The following is a 17,107-nucleotide window of genomic DNA, read 5'->3' on the forward strand; positions in this document are numbered from 1 at the left end:
TTGTTGTATAAATAGTACACACGTACATGTGGATGGAAAGACGTCACCGTTGTCGTTCATGGTGTCAATTTGAAGGCAGGAAGGAGTTAAAATTTGCTGCTCTGTGGAGTAGGAGGTTCACGGAGGAGGAAGAGGAGGAGGAGGGAGCCCTTTTTCTATTGATAGTCATCTTCACTCGGACTTTGCTTTAGTCGGGACCACGCGTGCAAACCTGGAGGAAAGAAAAGGAAGATGACACCGAGATGAAGAACCACACACTTCAGTCGTAAGTTGATTATCAACAGAAGTAATAGTCTTCTTCTTTGGTTTAATTGGTTATATGAGCTGAAATGTCTTTAGACTTCAATTTCGGAATAATTCGCTGAATTGAATGGTTAATTGTGCGTGTTTCTCCCAGCTTGTAGAAGGGCATTTATTTGACGATTGTCATTGTACATCGCTGGCAAAGAAAAACAAAGATACATTGTTATAGCAGATAAATACATTTTGGACAAATCAAGTGCAATCAGATTATTGATCTTCGGTCACGTTGGTTGAAATGGTTCTAAGCTGTCAACCAAAAACGCTTCACCCAGCTGATCACGTTGGCCCAACACTAACATTGTTAGGCGAAGGCACATACCTAACAATACTGTACTTACTGATATAATAATCATCAGCTACAGGCTGATCATGGGACCGATTTTGATCGGCCCTCCTTCAAATCGAAGTCAGCAAAAATATGATTAGCAGAAAGTGGGGTGCAGTACGTACATGTTGATAATCAGACCGATTTTCCCCTTTCAGTTAGTCAGCAAGGCCAGACGAGTGGAAGTATACACAGACTGATAATTGGGCCAGTTTTGAATCCTGATCAGCCAACGAAGGCTCGATTAATGGATGTCTCTGAAATGGAGAACACCTGCGCATCAGACCGATTTTAAGGATGATTCGACTTTCCAATCAAACTCAGCAAAAAACAGTTGCTCTATATCGCTAAAAGTTTAGCTAATCGATAAACAGACGGATTTGTTTTAGCCTGGTTACTGTAATATTTGCACTATAAGGCAAACCTGACTATAAACTGGCATCCACCAAATTTGGCACGAAAACGACATTTTTTCATAGATAAGACGCACTGGACTATAGGCCGCAGCTGTCCCCACTGAAATATAGGATATTTACACCAAAAGATATTAAACGGTAACATTTTATTTGACAGCAGCATCATAAGACTGTCAGAAGATCAAATGAACCACCATGAAGCTTTGAACCAATTAGTTGCAAAGCTTCATTGCTTCAAGATGCTTCATTTGGCCATCCTTGCTCCCTTGAGGGAGACAGTCAGCCTCTGCTGCCACCTGCTGTCAACACTGTTGTTGTCCAACATGCCTCCTAGCATGCACTGCAGCACTACAGATGTAAATAACGATCAAAATTCGTGTTCTGTGCTAATTACTGTCTTGGCCCGAATATAAGATGGCCCTGATTATAAGACGACCCGCACTTTTTCAAGACTCAAGTTTGAAAAAAGACTTTTTGAACACCAAATTAATTTTTATACAGAAAGTAATTACAGTACATCTAAAACAAATGATTATAACAATAAATTTGAGAGAAAAAGCATGTTATTTTGCCTCATTGAAATCTTAATATCTGAACATTTAAATATGTAAACTAAAGGGCAATCACATTCGTAAATGAATGGCTTCTGGTTTTTGAAATGTAAATAAACCAATCTATTGTGATAAAACAACAAAATTGCAGTAACTGCATTAACAATGAAAGTGAAGTCTAACTGTAACTGTAGTCTTGAAACAAATCTGAATAAGGAAAAACTTTGCAATAAAATAATGCAAACTGGTTAAACTTGAGAGTAGCTGAGATCTGTCATGACAGAACATCGCTTCAATGATATCTGGCGCCATCTAGCGTCGTGAATGGGTATAATGTCTAGACCGCGAATATAAGACGAACCCCTACTTTTCCAATCTTACTTCTATTCAAAACGTCTTATATTCGGGCCAATACGGTATTTCTTCAGTTACTGTTCCAGTTGTTTCATTTATTGCTATTTATGGTATTTGGTAACACTTTATTTGACAGTAGCGCCATAAGACTGTCATTAGACAATCATAGTTATGACATGACCCTGTCATGAGCATTAATCAATGCTTATAACAGATGTTATTTAGTGTTATCCGGCAAATTATCTCACTTTTGAATGGATGTGAAGATCCGAGCTGGACATAAATGGAGTTAGTGGCATAATTTGCCGGATGAGAGCTGTCATAAACATTCAGCAATGCCCATGATAGTGTCATGTCATAATTATGACGGTCTTATGACAGTCTTATGACGCCGCTGTTTAATAAACTGTTACCTATTACCCCCTAATAAATCAACAAATAAGCCGCACTGGAATATAAGACCCAAGATTCAAAATGAAGGGAAAAAAGTACAGTGGGGCAAATAAGTATTTAGTCAACCACTAATTGTGCAAGTTCTCCCACTTCAAAATATTAGAGAGGCCTGTAATTGTCAACATGGGTAAACCTCAACCATGAGAGACAGAATGTGGAAAAAAAAAAACAGAAAATCACATTGTTTGATTTTTATAGAATGTATTTGAAAATCATGATGGAAAATAAGTATTTGGTCAATACCAAAAGTTCATCATAATACTTTGTTTTGTACCCTTTCTTGGCAATAATGGAGGCCAAACGTAACTCTTCCCAAGCTTTTCACACACTGTTGCTGGGATTTTGGCCCATTCCTCCATGCAGATCACCTCTAGAGCAGTGATTTCATCTGACCATAACACATTCTCCCAGTCCTCTTCTGGATGATCCAAATGCTCTCTAGTGAACCGCAGACGGGTCTGGACGTGTACTTTCTTCAGCAGGGGGACACGTCTGGCAGCGCAGGATTTGAGTCCCTGACGGCGCATTGTGTTACTGATAGTAGCCTTTGTTACTGTGGTCCCAGCTCTCTGTAGGTCATTCACTAGGTCCTGGGTGTGGTTCTGGGATTTTTGTTCACCGTTTTTGTTATCATTTTGATGCCACGGGGTGAAATCTTGCACGGAGCCCCAGATAGAGGGAGATTATCAGTGGTCTTGTATGTCTTTCATTTTCTAATAAATGCTCCCACAGTTGATTTCTTTACACCAAGTGTTTTACCTATTGCAGATTCAGTCTTCCCAGCCTGGTGCAGGTCTACAATTTTGTCTCTGGTGTCCTTTGACAGCTCTTTGGTCTTGACCATAGTGGAGTTTGGAGTGTGACTGACTGAAATTGTGGACAGGTGTCTTTTATACCGATAATGAGTTAAAACAAGTGCCATTCATACAGGTAACAAGTTGAGCCTCGTTAGACCTCGTTAGAAGAAGTTAGACCTCTTTGACAGCCAGAAATCTTGCTTGTTTGTAGGTGACCAAATACTTATTTTCCACTCTAATTTGGAAATAAATTCTTTAAAAATCCAACAACATGATTTTCTGTTGAGTTAATTATCGAGCGTTGATTGAATATTTGCTTGATTGATTAAATATTTGCTTGTGCTTATACATACCTAATACATACATAATACATATTGCCATATTTTTTCTTATTGATATAACCAGTAAATGATTGTTGCTTGCTATACTAGGTTGTAGTATAATGCTTAAGTGTTACAAAGAGTAAAGAGGGTCGGGATGACAACTGCCTTGCTTCATGGCCGCATCATTGCGTAACTAGACCTTCCGGGACATCTTCAGCACCTGACGTCTACACTTTCGTCTAGACTTTCGAGGACATCTTCCATTCGAGGACATCTTCCATGGCCGCAGCATTGCATAACTGAAGTGTCTGGGTCATTCTGACCACTTTATCTAAGTGCCTATGCTTACACACGTGTATTTAGTTAGTTCCACCTACATGCTCACACATAGCCAATCAAAATCACATGGGTGTCTCCAGCTCGCTTTTCCCCTCCCTTTAGGGCGGCACCCTTCTGTGTTAGGACAAACCCCTAATAAAAAGAGTAAGGAGGTTTTTTTCCTGAGATCAATTTTGGTGACTATACAGCGTAATCTAGCATTTCTCTGTCTAGTCCCTCTTTGCTCTCCTTGGCCAAGAAAACTGAGTGTCTTCTCTCCTTATTTTTGGGTAAGTTTACAAATGTCTACCTAAGGGTGTATTTTTGAACTTGACATTTTCTGTTTTTTTTCCCCACATTCAGTCTCTCATAGATGAGGTTTACTCATGTTGACAATTACGCGCCTTTCTAATCTTTTCAAGTAGGAGAATTTGCACAATTGGTGGTTGACTAAATACTTATTTGCACCACTGTAGTGGCTTATAGTCCCAATTTTTTTTTTTATCCTTTGCCATTCTTCATCACCGTCAATGAAGGCCCCATTCATATTTGTCTCAGAGGCGGGGTCCAAAAATATTATAATCTAACCGATTTTCTAACAGATTGACCTGTATTGTGATATTAAGGATTTGAATGTATGCAGTTTTGGCTAAAGCCCGATTAACTCATTGGATGTCATTGAAGGTTGTAGACGTCCAGTCCATTTTAACTGGGAGGGTTAGCAACGATCATTCGCTGGCATTCTCTCCCAATCAAAATTTATTGGGCGTTTAGCGCCATCAATGATGCTGAAACATGAGCATTCCCAGTCAGCGCTACCAGTTGAAATGAACTGGACGTCGATCCACGTCAACGGCATGCAATTAAGCTGTCAATCAAAAACACCTCCATGTGATCTCACCTAGCTGCTCTGTGATTGGCTGATGAAGATGGCTCACCTCTTCCTGGCCAGCAAGACGGTCCCGCCAGAAGACGGCAACCTGGCGTCTTTCTCCTACGAGAAGCTTAGCTCGGTCGGTAAGGATGGCGATGCTGTTGTCACGGCGACTTGGGTCCCGCATATCAACGAGGCGCAGCTCCTGAGCGCCGCCACGGGGGGCGCCGAGATGTCCTGCTACCGCTGCACGGTCCCTTTCGGGTTGGTGATTCTCATCGCCGGGGTGGTAGTGACAGGGGTGGCCTACACCTTCAACTCCCACGGGTCCACCATCTCCGTCTTGGGGCTGGTGCTCCTAGGGGCCGGACTGGGCCTGCTGGCGGCTAGCGTTGCCTGCTGGAAGCTCCGAAAACGCGGGAAGAGGGACCAAAGGAGGAGGGAGAGCCAGGCCGACCTCGTGGTCGGCCAAGGGTACGAAGACGCTGCCAGGCTTGGCTTCGGGGCTGAAAAATGATTTGCAATGAGGAGTTCTTCAGAGACCATTTTTTCAAGGACCTCCTCATAATCCGATTCCAATTAATCAGAACTACTCCCTAAATGCCTTAGGAATTCAAGTTCTTTATTTTCCAGGAAATCAACAAATGTATTCTTGCCTGAGTTTTTTTGTTGATGACAAACTTATGAATGTATTTGCATTATATATTTTTTTTCCTGCAAGATATCAATTTATCAGGCAATTTAATAATTTTTATGTCGCTTAGAGGTTATGCTTAATTCATTGTCTGACACTGATGGTCCATTTGAACTTGGGCGGGTGGCAGTCTCAGTTCAAGTGGTTTGAACGTCTATCGTTGTCAATAGCAGTTAACTGGACGCAGTAAGTTTGTGAATCTGAATAGTAAGAAGCTTGATTCTACATCGGATGGAAATTTGGCAAGAAGATCGGAAACTGAAGGACTTGGACCAACTGTAAATAGACTCGTCTTCTGGATTGGTCATCAAGTCTCAACTCGTAAGTGTGACCAATCAGATAAATCGTCAGTCCAACCCAGGGATGGGAAATTAAATTTAAAAAATGAAGAATATATGATTGCTGCTAAAATGCGCAAGAAATGGTACTTTGTATGCTACTTTTTGACAAACGGGACTAAAAATGAGCAATTCCACTTAAAACGGATACACACAACTTTGTTGTGATTTTTTAATGTTGTTTCAGTACTGAGTTGCACCACACTGCCTCTCACTGGTCAATCTCAGTACTTACACCAGAAAATTAGTAAAAGCTTTTGTGTGTACCTGTTTTAGGAGGAACTTTAATTCTTTGTCCTGCACTTGGGATTCAAAATTTGTTTTATATAAACGCACAAATACCAGCAAAATACTAAACATTCTTGTCAAATGTTTATGACTATTAATAATCCTAGTCTGTCTCCAAAATAGAACAGTTAATAAAAACTGTGTTCTTTTTTTGGACTGCCTTATTTATTCATGCGTCACTTGCCCTTTAAGCACAACTGGATGCTTTTCTATGAATAAAGTCACCAGAAGTTTGTTTATGTTGTGTTGATGTTGCCTGGCAACAAGTGGGGGTGTCAGAAGGGGTTGATGCGGTCCCTCAAGGGGGTAGCAGGGGCTGTGTGGTCACTTTTGCTAACTTTATCCTGACCTGGCTGTGGTGTGCTGGAAGTGTGACCAAGTTTTTTCTAGGAAGTTGGGGTTGATAGGAAGTGACATCATAACACTTCAACACTCATATATAATAATTCATTGTCTGATATTGACGGCGATAGATGTCTAATCCATTTGAAGTGGGAGCGTTCAAATGGATTAGACATCCATTCGGGTCAATAGCAGCTAATGGTAAATATACATACAGTACATATACTACAAAAACACACTGAGGTAGAAAGTGTCAGGAATCAAGTCAATGATTCGTCAAGTTCGGTTTCTGTGGAAAGGGATATCCCATCTGCGCCCTCCCTTCCTGAGATGTAGCACAGTGGCAGCGCTAACGCTAATCACACCCAAGACTCTTGGGCGGAAAAGGCCTGGCACGCAAAGAGACTGGATAAAAGGGACCGGCCGGGGAACAGGAAAACGTTTGCCGTTCGTCCACGCCCGCCGCCTCAACTTTGACCCCTGGAGGAGGGCGGGTCACCAATCGAACCAGAGCTAAAAACAGGCAGCTCATTTATAGATGATGTTAAACATGAATTTTGCCTTTTTTCCTCGGTTAGTGCACTCAAATGTATTATTTGGCAATTTCTCATACAATACATACAGTGGGGCAAAGAAGTATTTAGTCAACCGCTAATTGTGCAAGTTCTCCCACTTGAAAATATTAGAGAGGCCTGTAATTGTCAACATGGGTAAACCTCAACCATGAGAGACAGAATGTGGGAAAAAAACCCAGAAAATCACATTGTTTGATTTTTAAAGAATTTATTTGCAAATCATGGTGGAAAATAAGTATTTGGTCTATACCAAAAGTTCATCTCAATACTTTGTTATGTACCCTTTGTTGGCAATAACGGAGGCCAAACATTTTCTGTAACTCTTCACAAGCTTTTCACACACTGTTGCTGGTATTTTGACCCATTCCTCCATGCAGATCTCCTCTAGAGCAGTGATGTTTTGGGGCTGTCGTTAGGCAACACGGACTTTCAACTCTCTCCTCACCCCGTGGCGTCAAAATGATAACAAGGACGTTGAGCAAAAATCCCAGAACCACACGGGGGGACCAAGTGAATGACCTAAAGAGATCTGGGACCACAGTAACAAAGGCTACTATCAGTAACACAATGCGCCGCCAGGGACTCAAATCCTGCACTGCTAGACGTGTCCCCCTGCTGAAGAAAGTACTCGTCCAGGCCCGTCTGCGGTTCGCTAGAGAGCATTTGGATGATCCAGAAGAGGACTGGGCGAATGTGTTATGGTCAGATGAAACCAAAATAGAACTTTTTGGTAGAAACACAGGTTCTCTTGTTTGGAGGAAAAAGAATACTGAATTGCACCATACCCACTGTAAAGCATGGGGGTGGAAACATCATGCTTTGGGGCTGTTTTTCTGCAAAGGGACCAGGACGACTGATCTGTATAAAGGAAAGAAGGAATGGGGCCATGTATCGAGAGATTTTGAGTGGAAATCTCCTTCCATCAGCAAGGGCTGAGACGTGGCTGGGTCTTTCAGCATGACAATGATCCCAAACACACAGCCAGGGCAACAAAGGAGTGGCTTCGTAAGAAGCATTTCAAGGTCCTGGAGTGGCCTAGCCAGTCTCCAGATTTCAACTCCATAGAAAATCTGCGGAGGGAGTTGAAAGTCCGTGTTGCCCAATGACAGCCCCAAAACATCACTGCTCTAGAGGAGATCTGCATGGAGGAACGGGCCAAAATACCAGCAACAGTGTGTGAAAAGCTTGTGAAGAGTTACAGAAAATGTTTGGCCTTCGTTATTGCCAACAAAGGGTACATAACAAAGTATTGAGATGAACTTTTGGTATTGACCAAATACTTATTTTCCACCATGATATGCAAATAAATTATTTGAAAATCAAACAATGTGATTTTCTGTTTTTTTTTCCACATTCTGTCTTTCATGGTTGAGGTTTAACCATGTTGACAATTACAGGCTTCTCTAATATTATCAAGTGGGAGAACTTGCACAATTAGTGGTTGACTAAATACTTATTTGCCCCACTGTAAAACAAAATTCAAATTAAAACAAAACTCCTGCACCCCTTAAGGTCTCGTCACCCTGGGAGAGGCCTTTCCTTCATTCGCCTCCTTTCATGTGTGCGCGTGCTGACGGATTTAAACAGTTGTTGAAAATGGCGGGGAGGGGATGTCGCAGGAAGTTCGGGAAGTTGTGTTGCAATAGAATTGCCGCCCCATTTTGAAGGGGGTTCCTCTGATGATTCCCTGACTAGAAAAGGCCCCCCTACTGACCAATTTATATTTTAAAATTAGCGATATTTTAGCTTGAAATGTTTACGGAAAATGAAAGACAACTGCTGGTTTCTATTTGCTTTTAACTCATTCACTCCCAGCAATTTTCACCAGTTCAACCCCCTTCGCTCCCGGCCGTTTTACTGGATTTTGACTGATTTTGCAAGGCCCACAGAAAATTCTGTTCTATTGCTATATAAACATGGAACCCACCAAAAGAAAGATTAGACTCTCTTCTTTCAGTGGGAAAAAAAAAATCTTTTTCCATTTTTTAGAAATCAGCATTAGAAAATAGCTTAGTTTGAGCAGTTTTCCAATTTCTGATGAAAAAACAGAGAAATGTGGCTTTTTATAAAAGCTATTTTTTGCTTTTGCGACATCCCAAACATCTGAATAATGTTTTCCTTCTACAAAATAACATAAACAACAAGACAAATAGAGCTTTTGATAGCAAAGTAACACTGACGCTGTTGTGGCCGCGACAGCCAGGGTAAACTTTTCCCTCATCGCCGCCTGTCTCATCAAGATGGATTGTTTTGAGTCTTTCTTTTGTGGTAACCACTGCCTCATGGCGGAGTTCGCCTGGGGAACTTGTGTTCCTGGGAACGGGTTTGGCCATGCGCGCTTCCGGCTGAGTTGCGGGACACTGGAGGGTGTGGGGGACGCGAGTAGTATGGGGGTGTGCGAGAGCTCTGCAGGGTGGAAGGCAACATAAATAGTCTGAAATATCAACAAAGCTTAGCTGCCTCTGATGGGAGAAAATATTATGTGATGCCTTAACATTAGCACATTATGCCTTTGTGATGTATGATTGCCTCTGTGACCTAGATTGTAACAACTTATTGTTTTTCACCATGGGTTCCATATAGTTAGGAGGGAAACTCACGAGATAACTTCTTTTGCACCATAGTACGCGCTTGGGTTCCATAGTTAGGAGGGAATCTCACGAGTTAACTTAAACATTTTACTTTATAACTGCTGGGAGCCTGAACTGGGGGGGAATCTCATACCCTTGTGGGGGGGGGGGTCTCACCAGTTCGGGTGGTGCGTTTTCGTGGGGGCGAGGAGTGGCCACCCGCGTCCCCGTGTCAGACGTGCCTAGAAGAGTCGGGGGATTCCCCAACCCCCCGAAGTCTGCCAGAGGATTACGTACAGGTCACTTGGCTTTGTTCCTTCGCCGCTTTGCCGGAGCGTTGGCTCCCCGCTCATTTGTCAACGGTAAGCAATTTTCATTGTTAAGGAACATTTTGTTGTGCTGTAATGGTAATGTGGGGATTCTGGGATTGACAAACTAGATGTAACGTCATCGTTACCACTTGTTATGCTTGTTCTTGATACTTGTTGCTTGCTCTTGTGGGATTGTAATCAATAAATCTCATTTATTCTGCATTTTCTAATCAATAAACATCGTCTATTGAGCAAAAGTGTGCTGGTTCCTGACTCACCACGAACCCGGAAATTTCACAAAACAGCCTCTTACATTCCTAATCATAAAAAGGGTCAAATTCTGCAGCAGGATGGTGCTCCATCGCATATTTCAACGTCTACCTCAAAGTTCCTCAAGGCAAAGAAGATCAAGATCCTCCAGGATGAAAGAGGAAGCATGGAAGACGAAACCCAAGAATGTTGAACTCTGGGAGGCATGCAAGACTGCTTTCTTTGATGTTCCTGATGACTTCATCAATAAATTGTATGAATCCTTGCCGAACCGAATGGATGCAGTCCTATTAAATTTGGATCTCACAACACCGCTACTTAATTCGCTTATGTTATGTAACAACATTTTTGTATTTGAAGTACATTTTTTTGTTCAATTTTCACACTACTTTCTGTAGGCGACAAAACTTTTGTCTTCACCAAAATCTGACCTTTGTCTTTATTAATTGATAAATCTTTTTTCAGTGAAAAAAATATATTTTTGTACATTCAACATCATTTGGGAGAGTCTTAGCTTTCATACGAGCCATTTCTGAAACAAATGGAATTACTAAAAGTCAGGTTATTAGCAATGGTTTCTACAAAATGGCCAAGCGACAAGACTTTTGTCAGGGACTGTAAACAGCATTGCAATCACGGAAATGTTCAAATTTGTTAAAATTTTGAGTCAAAGACAGTCATTGGGAAAGGAAGAATATGAGCTGATTGATATCGCCATCAATTCACTGATGTGGCTGTCATCAGAACAAATTTTTAATTAAGATCATGGCCGTCATTGATTGGGAACGGCTATAGAGAAGACAGTTATTCACTACCAGCCCCTACCACTTCCATGGATTGGATGTCTACCACCATTGATGCAGTGGCGCCTCGAGAAATTTTTCATAGGGATGGCCAGATGGGGCCACTTAAAATCTTGGGGTGGCCAAAACTAAAACCCATAACTTCAGGTTTTCATTATATTATTGCAGTAAAAAGGTCTGGGGAAAACTATCAGAAAGACTTAAGGACACGGCTACTGATACACTTTGGTGTATTGTGTAATATTTGATGCTACTAATGATTTAATGTGCATAGTCAATAACTGTCCAGTCAACATTTAGAGCTCCACAACAATTCTGTTTTATTGTGTTATGTATATATTAGGAATAAGGTGTACATTTAACTAGGGCTGTCAAACGATTAAAAATTTTTAATCGAGTTAATCGCAGCTTAAAAATGAATTAATCGTAATTAATCGCAATTCTAACCATCTCTAAAATATGCCATATTTTTCTGTAAATGATTGTTGGAATGGAAAGATAAGACAAGACAGATATATACATTCAACATACTGTACATAAGTACTGTATTTGTTTATTATAACAATCAGTCCAAAAGATGGCATTAACATTATTAACATTCTTTCTCTGAAAGGGATCAACTGATAGAAAGACTTGTAATTCTTAAAGGATAAATGTGAGTTTGTATATTGTGACTAAATATTGCCATCTAGTGTATTTGTTGAGCTTTCAGTAAATGATACTGTAGTGACTTAACTGTTCTTCCCAAATGCATGATGGGAAGCTGTGCAACCATGACTGTATCTGGTGGCTGCAAATGCTATATCTTCTCTGCGTTGGGTACACTACACGTCGCTTCCCACAATATTAAAGTTGCTGCGGGAGATGACAAAGCTTTTGCCAATTAAAAGCACGGCCCCAATGAATGCTTGTCTACTCCACTCACTTGACACTGCCTCTTATCTCATATAAGTAAAACGGCGCCATTGTAGGCTGTTTGCAGCAATGCGCGAATGAGTCGTAACGCGAATGCGTTAATTGCGATAAATATTTTCACGTGATTAATTTAAAAAAAAAATTACCGCCCGTTAACGCAATAAATTTACATTTAACAAAACAAAATAAATGCATTCATTTGGGATGAAATGCATAACTGATGCTACAACAATCTAACGATATACTGGCAAGTGGGGTGGCCAACCAATCTATACGGCCACCCCTGGCCACCCCCTGGTGGCGCCACTCCATTGATGGCAGCCAATGAGTTAATGGTCATAATAATCAACATCCATATGAATTGAAAGTGTTTACTATGGTTAGCCGGCACCCTGGCAGTGAGAGTCCGAGCACGGCTTAAGTTATTAAAAGTGAGCAGCTTTCACGATTGGTCGCTGACATGGAAGGTCGGATTAATTCCCACCCTGCCCCGTCCGGCTGTTGCTCGCTGCTCCGATCACGCGTTGATCCTTCTCATTTCATCTCTCGTCGACCAGCGTCTCGCCGGCCCCCCCTGGGGTCGCGCTATGAAGCGTCAGCATGGGTTTCATGGAATTCTACCTGGAGATTGACCCGGTCACGCTCAACCTCATCATCCTGGTGGCCAGCTATGTCATCCTCCTTCTGGTTTTTCTCATATCCTGCATCTTGTACGACTGTCGGGGGAAGGACCCCACCAAGGAGTATGCGCCTGACAACGCCCCACCCGCCCCTGGACAGTCGCCCATCCGCCTGGTGGTCATGCAGAACTCGCCCGCATCCGCCCGTTACGAGCCTGACCGTGTGGCCGAGCCGCCAACGCCCGACCTGAGCCGAGATAGGGAGAAGAGGAGCACTCTGGTGTGAGCGAGGGGGGGCGGCCTGGGACCGTCTGATCAATTGCGACCGCCCTATTCGGTCCGCATCCTCGTAGAGCTCCATGAGGGGTAAGAAAACTGCGGTTAGGTTTGTTTCATGGCCACTAAATGGGTTCTCAAACTTTTTAGACCCAGGGAAAGTCCCCTTTTTTCAAAATGTCATATTTATAAATGACAGTCCTTTCATTTGGGCAAAAGCACTTTTACTTTCGAAAAATTGAATACTAAAGTGGACAGTCGCAATAAGTGGGATAAATCTGCCAATTATTTTATATATGTATATATATTAGGGGTGTCAAACGATTAAAATTTTTAATCAAGTTAATCGCAATTCAAACCATTATAAAATATGCCATATTTTTCTGTAAATTATTGTTGGAATGGAAAGATAAGACACAAGATGGATATATACATTCAACATACCGTACATAAGTACTGTATTTCTTTATTATAACAATAAATCAACAAGATGGCATTACCATTAACATTCTATTAAAGCAATCCATGGATAGAAAGACTTGTAGTTCTTAAAAGATAAATGTTAGTACAAGTTATAGAAATTTTATATTAAAACCCCTCTTCATGTTTTCGTTTTAATAAAATTTGTAAAATTTTCAATCAAAAAATAAACTAGTAGCCCGCCATTGTTGATGTCAATAATTACTTACACAATGCTCATGGGTGCTGAAGCCTATAAAATCAGTCGCACCCAAGCGCCAGCAGGGGGCGGCAAAACTCCGAAAAACACAACAAGTACACCTTTCACTGTGCTGTCATTTTAATCCATTTGAGCGGGGCATTTGTGCATCAATTGCGTCAAATATTTTAACGGGATTAATTTAAAAAATTAATTACCGCTCGTTAACGCGATAATTTTGACAGCCCTAATATATATGTATATACATATATATATATATATATATATATATATATGTATATACATATATGGAAGGAAAAAAGAAATTGCAAATGAGAGGGGGGTAATGTCCCACTCCCCCAAAAAATCAGTAAATAGTGAAAGTAAAAAAACTGAAACCAATAAAAATAAACAGCTGAATGGGTAAAAAAAAAAAAAAGTGACAAGGGAAAAAAAACAAAAGCAAATGAGTAAGAGAGAAAAGCTCATTTCCCCAAAAATGAGCAAATAGCAAAATACTCAAAACAAATAAGTTATTCAAATTAAAATTGATGACAAAAAAAAACAAACAAAAAAAACAGTAACGTACAGTAATTGGTTGAAAAGTATATAGGCAAAGGATTAAAAAAAACATTTTTATAACTGTGATTTTGAAAATATAACACAACCTAAGTGGGTGGTTATGTTGAAAGAAGTTAAGAGGATCCAAAAAAAAAAAAAAAAAAACAACGCAAAAACTTAGTTATTTAGTTAGGTTAGTTATGAATTCAAAAGAAAACGACTTTAGTCACATCACATTATGGCTTTCAAGCTTAAAGAAATCTCAATTTTAATCATGCAGAAATGTCAGCTTTGTGCGAACAAAACTTCACCTGACCTTCATTCACCTTAACGCCAATTAAACATATTAATGTAACGGTGACAACAAATACCTCAGTAAAAAAAAATTGACGCGCACTGACATTTTTAGTGGGGTTAAAAAGTCCATCTGCTCCAAGAATCAAGAATATTTACAAGACGGTGTTTAAAGATTAGGCATCCTGATTGGCGGTTGCGATCGCCAATCACAGGGCAAGCAGAATGTCAAACTGTCGCGATACACATCGGATTACCAGATTAACATCACATTTAAATCTGATTAATTATCAACCCAGATGTTGTCGTCATCTTTTCTGTTAATTACATGAATGTTGCCCACAAGGACACCCAACTGCCAATTAGTGAATCTCTTCAATGAACTTTTTTTGTGTACTCACTAGCTCTCTCGTGTTGTTTTCTTCCAGGCTTTTGTCTCGCTCGGCCTGCTGGGAAAAACAAGGAACTCCCACAATCCTCTTTTGACTCTTCTCACCCCTAGCTCCCCTCACCTGTAGGTCACGTGACTTGTTGGTCACATGACAACAAAGACGACAATTAAACAATGTTAATGTCTCTAAACAACTTATGATCAAGACGATCATCAATTTATTAAATGTTAATGTTCAATCAACTTTTTTTAATGAAACAAAAAAAAAAACATCTTAATCAGTCTAAAAAGACAAAAGTCAAAAAGGACAAAAGGATAATAAAAAGGAAGTTGTTTTGGTGCTTTGGCCAAATCCGCTTACATAAAGCGGCACGTCACTCATCCATCAGAGGAATTGCACAATTATCCGTCTGTGCCCATCTTCCATGTTTGTGGATTATATTCTGCCCGCAGAGTATTAGCAGCGCGTATTAAAAATGGGTTTGTGCTTTTTTTGTGCGTCCATCGGGGGGCTTATGTAAGCCCGGACTTTGTTGAACCACAAACATGCAAACTGCAGGATCGCCCTTGATGACGAGTGATGACATCACATGTAATCCCGCCTCACAACTTCCCTTTTGAAAAAAAAAAAAAAAGGCATTTACACTGCAATTAAAAGCCCTTGATGATCACCAAATACTGGATACTTTTTTAAGAAATCACTTGTTAAGAACTATGTTTCAATGTGAAATCTGCCAACATGTAAAATTGGAATACAGTGTTACCTCTACATACAAAGTTAATTCGTTCCAGTACCTTGTTTGTAAATTGAAATGGTCGTATGTCGAGCAGGATTTTCCCATAAGAATACATTATAATTCCATTAATTTGTTTCACAGCCCAAAAATCTGCACTAAATCCTTAATAAATGCTGCTGGTACTATTGCAAATAGCAATTACACAGAGCAAAACAAATTGTGGATAAAAATCGGAATAATAATATAATAATAGTAATAATAACAATAATTATACCTGTAATAACGTAACAAATCGGGTTCTAATGTGGCGGATGTGTTTTGTGTGGTGTACCTGAATGCAGCGCGTGGCTGACTTGACATAGTGAGAGGGAGGACTTTTTACTTTCACTTTGTTCAGTTCCAGCGGACAGTAGGCATGTTGTGTTGCACAAGTTTTGAAATAAATGATTAAAAACCTGACGAGGCTGGCGATGTTAATTGTCCCCTTAACTTATAAAGACTGGCGAACGGAGGTCGGAGGAGGACCGTCGAGATCGTAGACATTCGACGGCCATATTGTCGAGCCAGTTCACGAACGTGCACACAATGCTCATATTTTTCTATCATTTCCATTTAATTTCACTGGCACCTTTTCCTTGTTTCACCACCTGCACTAACATTCTTGGAACCCATGTTGATTTCTCTAACAAGGAAATCCACCGTGTGCCCATCTTGCGGGTAAACAAAGAAACTGCGGCGCTGTCGTAAATCGTCTTATTTCGAGCATGTTGTCGGACGAAGAAACAAATGGCAAGTCAAATTTTACGTCAGATGTTGAGAAGATCGTGTGTCGAAGCAGTCGTACAGTGGGGAGAACAAGTATTTGATACACTGTCGATTTTGCTGGTTTTCCTGCTTGCAAGCCATGTAGAGCCCTGTAATTTGTATCATAAGTTCTCTTCAACTGTGAGGGACGGAATCTAATAAAAAAATCCAGAAAATCACACTGTATAATTTTTAAATAATAAATTCGTATTTAACTGCATGAAATAAGTTTTTGATACATTACCAACTAGTAAATATTTCGGGTCTTAGTTCTTTTTTAAGAACCCCTCCTGTTCTCCACTCATTACCGGAAGTAACTGCACCTGTTTGAACTTTTTACCTGTATAAAAGACACCTGTTGACATGCTCAAACAAACAAACTCCAACCTCTCCACAATGGCCAAGACCAAAGAGTTGTGTAAGGACATCAGGGATAAAATAATAGACCTGCACAAGGCCGGGATGGGCTACAGGAAAATAAGCAAGCAGCTTGGTGAGAAGGTAACAACTGTTGGAGCGACTATTAGAAAATGGAAGTTGACGGGCAATCTGCCTCGTTCTGGGGCTCCATGCAAGATCTCACCTCGTGGGGCATCACTGATCATAAGGAAGGTGAGGGATCAGCCCAGAACTACACGGCAGGACCTGGTCAATGACCTGAAGAGAGCTGGAACCACAGTCTGGAAGAAACCATCGGAAACACATTACGCCGTCATGGGTTAAAATCCTACAGCGCACACAAGGTCCCGCTGCTGAAGCCAGTGCATGTCCAGACACGTCTGAAGTTTCCCACTGACCATCTGGACGATCCAGAGGAGCAATGGGAGAAGGTCATGTGGTCGGATGAGACCAAAATTGAACTTTTTGGTCTAAACTCGGCTCCTCGTGTTTGGAGGAAAAAGAAGGATGAGTACAACCCCAAGAACACCATCCCAACCGTGAAACA

The 17,107-nt window shown here is 40.8% G+C and overlaps 2 protein-coding genes across 2 annotated transcripts; both read left to right on the forward strand.

Moving 5' to 3' along the window:
* Positions 1–6,142, forward strand: LOC130909752 (transmembrane protein 100-like). The gene is made up of 2 exons (XM_057826546.1): positions 1–265; positions 4,746–6,142. Exon 2 carries the CDS (start codon positions 4,764–4,766, stop codon positions 5,229–5,231), a length of 468 nt encoding a protein of 155 aa, XP_057682529.1. The 5' UTR covers positions 1–265; positions 4,746–4,763; the 3' UTR covers positions 5,232–6,142.
* A 6,217-nt stretch (positions 6,143–12,359) lies between these two features.
* On the forward strand, positions 12,360–16,823 carry si:ch73-256g18.2 (small integral membrane protein 36). Its single transcript, XM_057826437.1, has 2 exons — positions 12,360–12,806; positions 14,658–16,823. The coding sequence occupies exon 1, from the start codon at positions 12,421–12,423 to the stop codon at positions 12,724–12,726; it is 306 nt and encodes a 101-aa protein (XP_057682420.1). The 5' UTR covers positions 12,360–12,420; the 3' UTR covers positions 12,727–12,806; positions 14,658–16,823.
* Positions 16,824–17,107: the final 284 nt, after the last annotated feature.

Source organism: Corythoichthys intestinalis, chromosome 21, assembly GCF_030265065.1.
Source record: "Corythoichthys intestinalis isolate RoL2023-P3 chromosome 21, ASM3026506v1, whole genome shotgun sequence".
NCBI lineage: Eukaryota > Metazoa > Chordata > Actinopteri > Syngnathiformes > Syngnathidae > Corythoichthys > Corythoichthys intestinalis.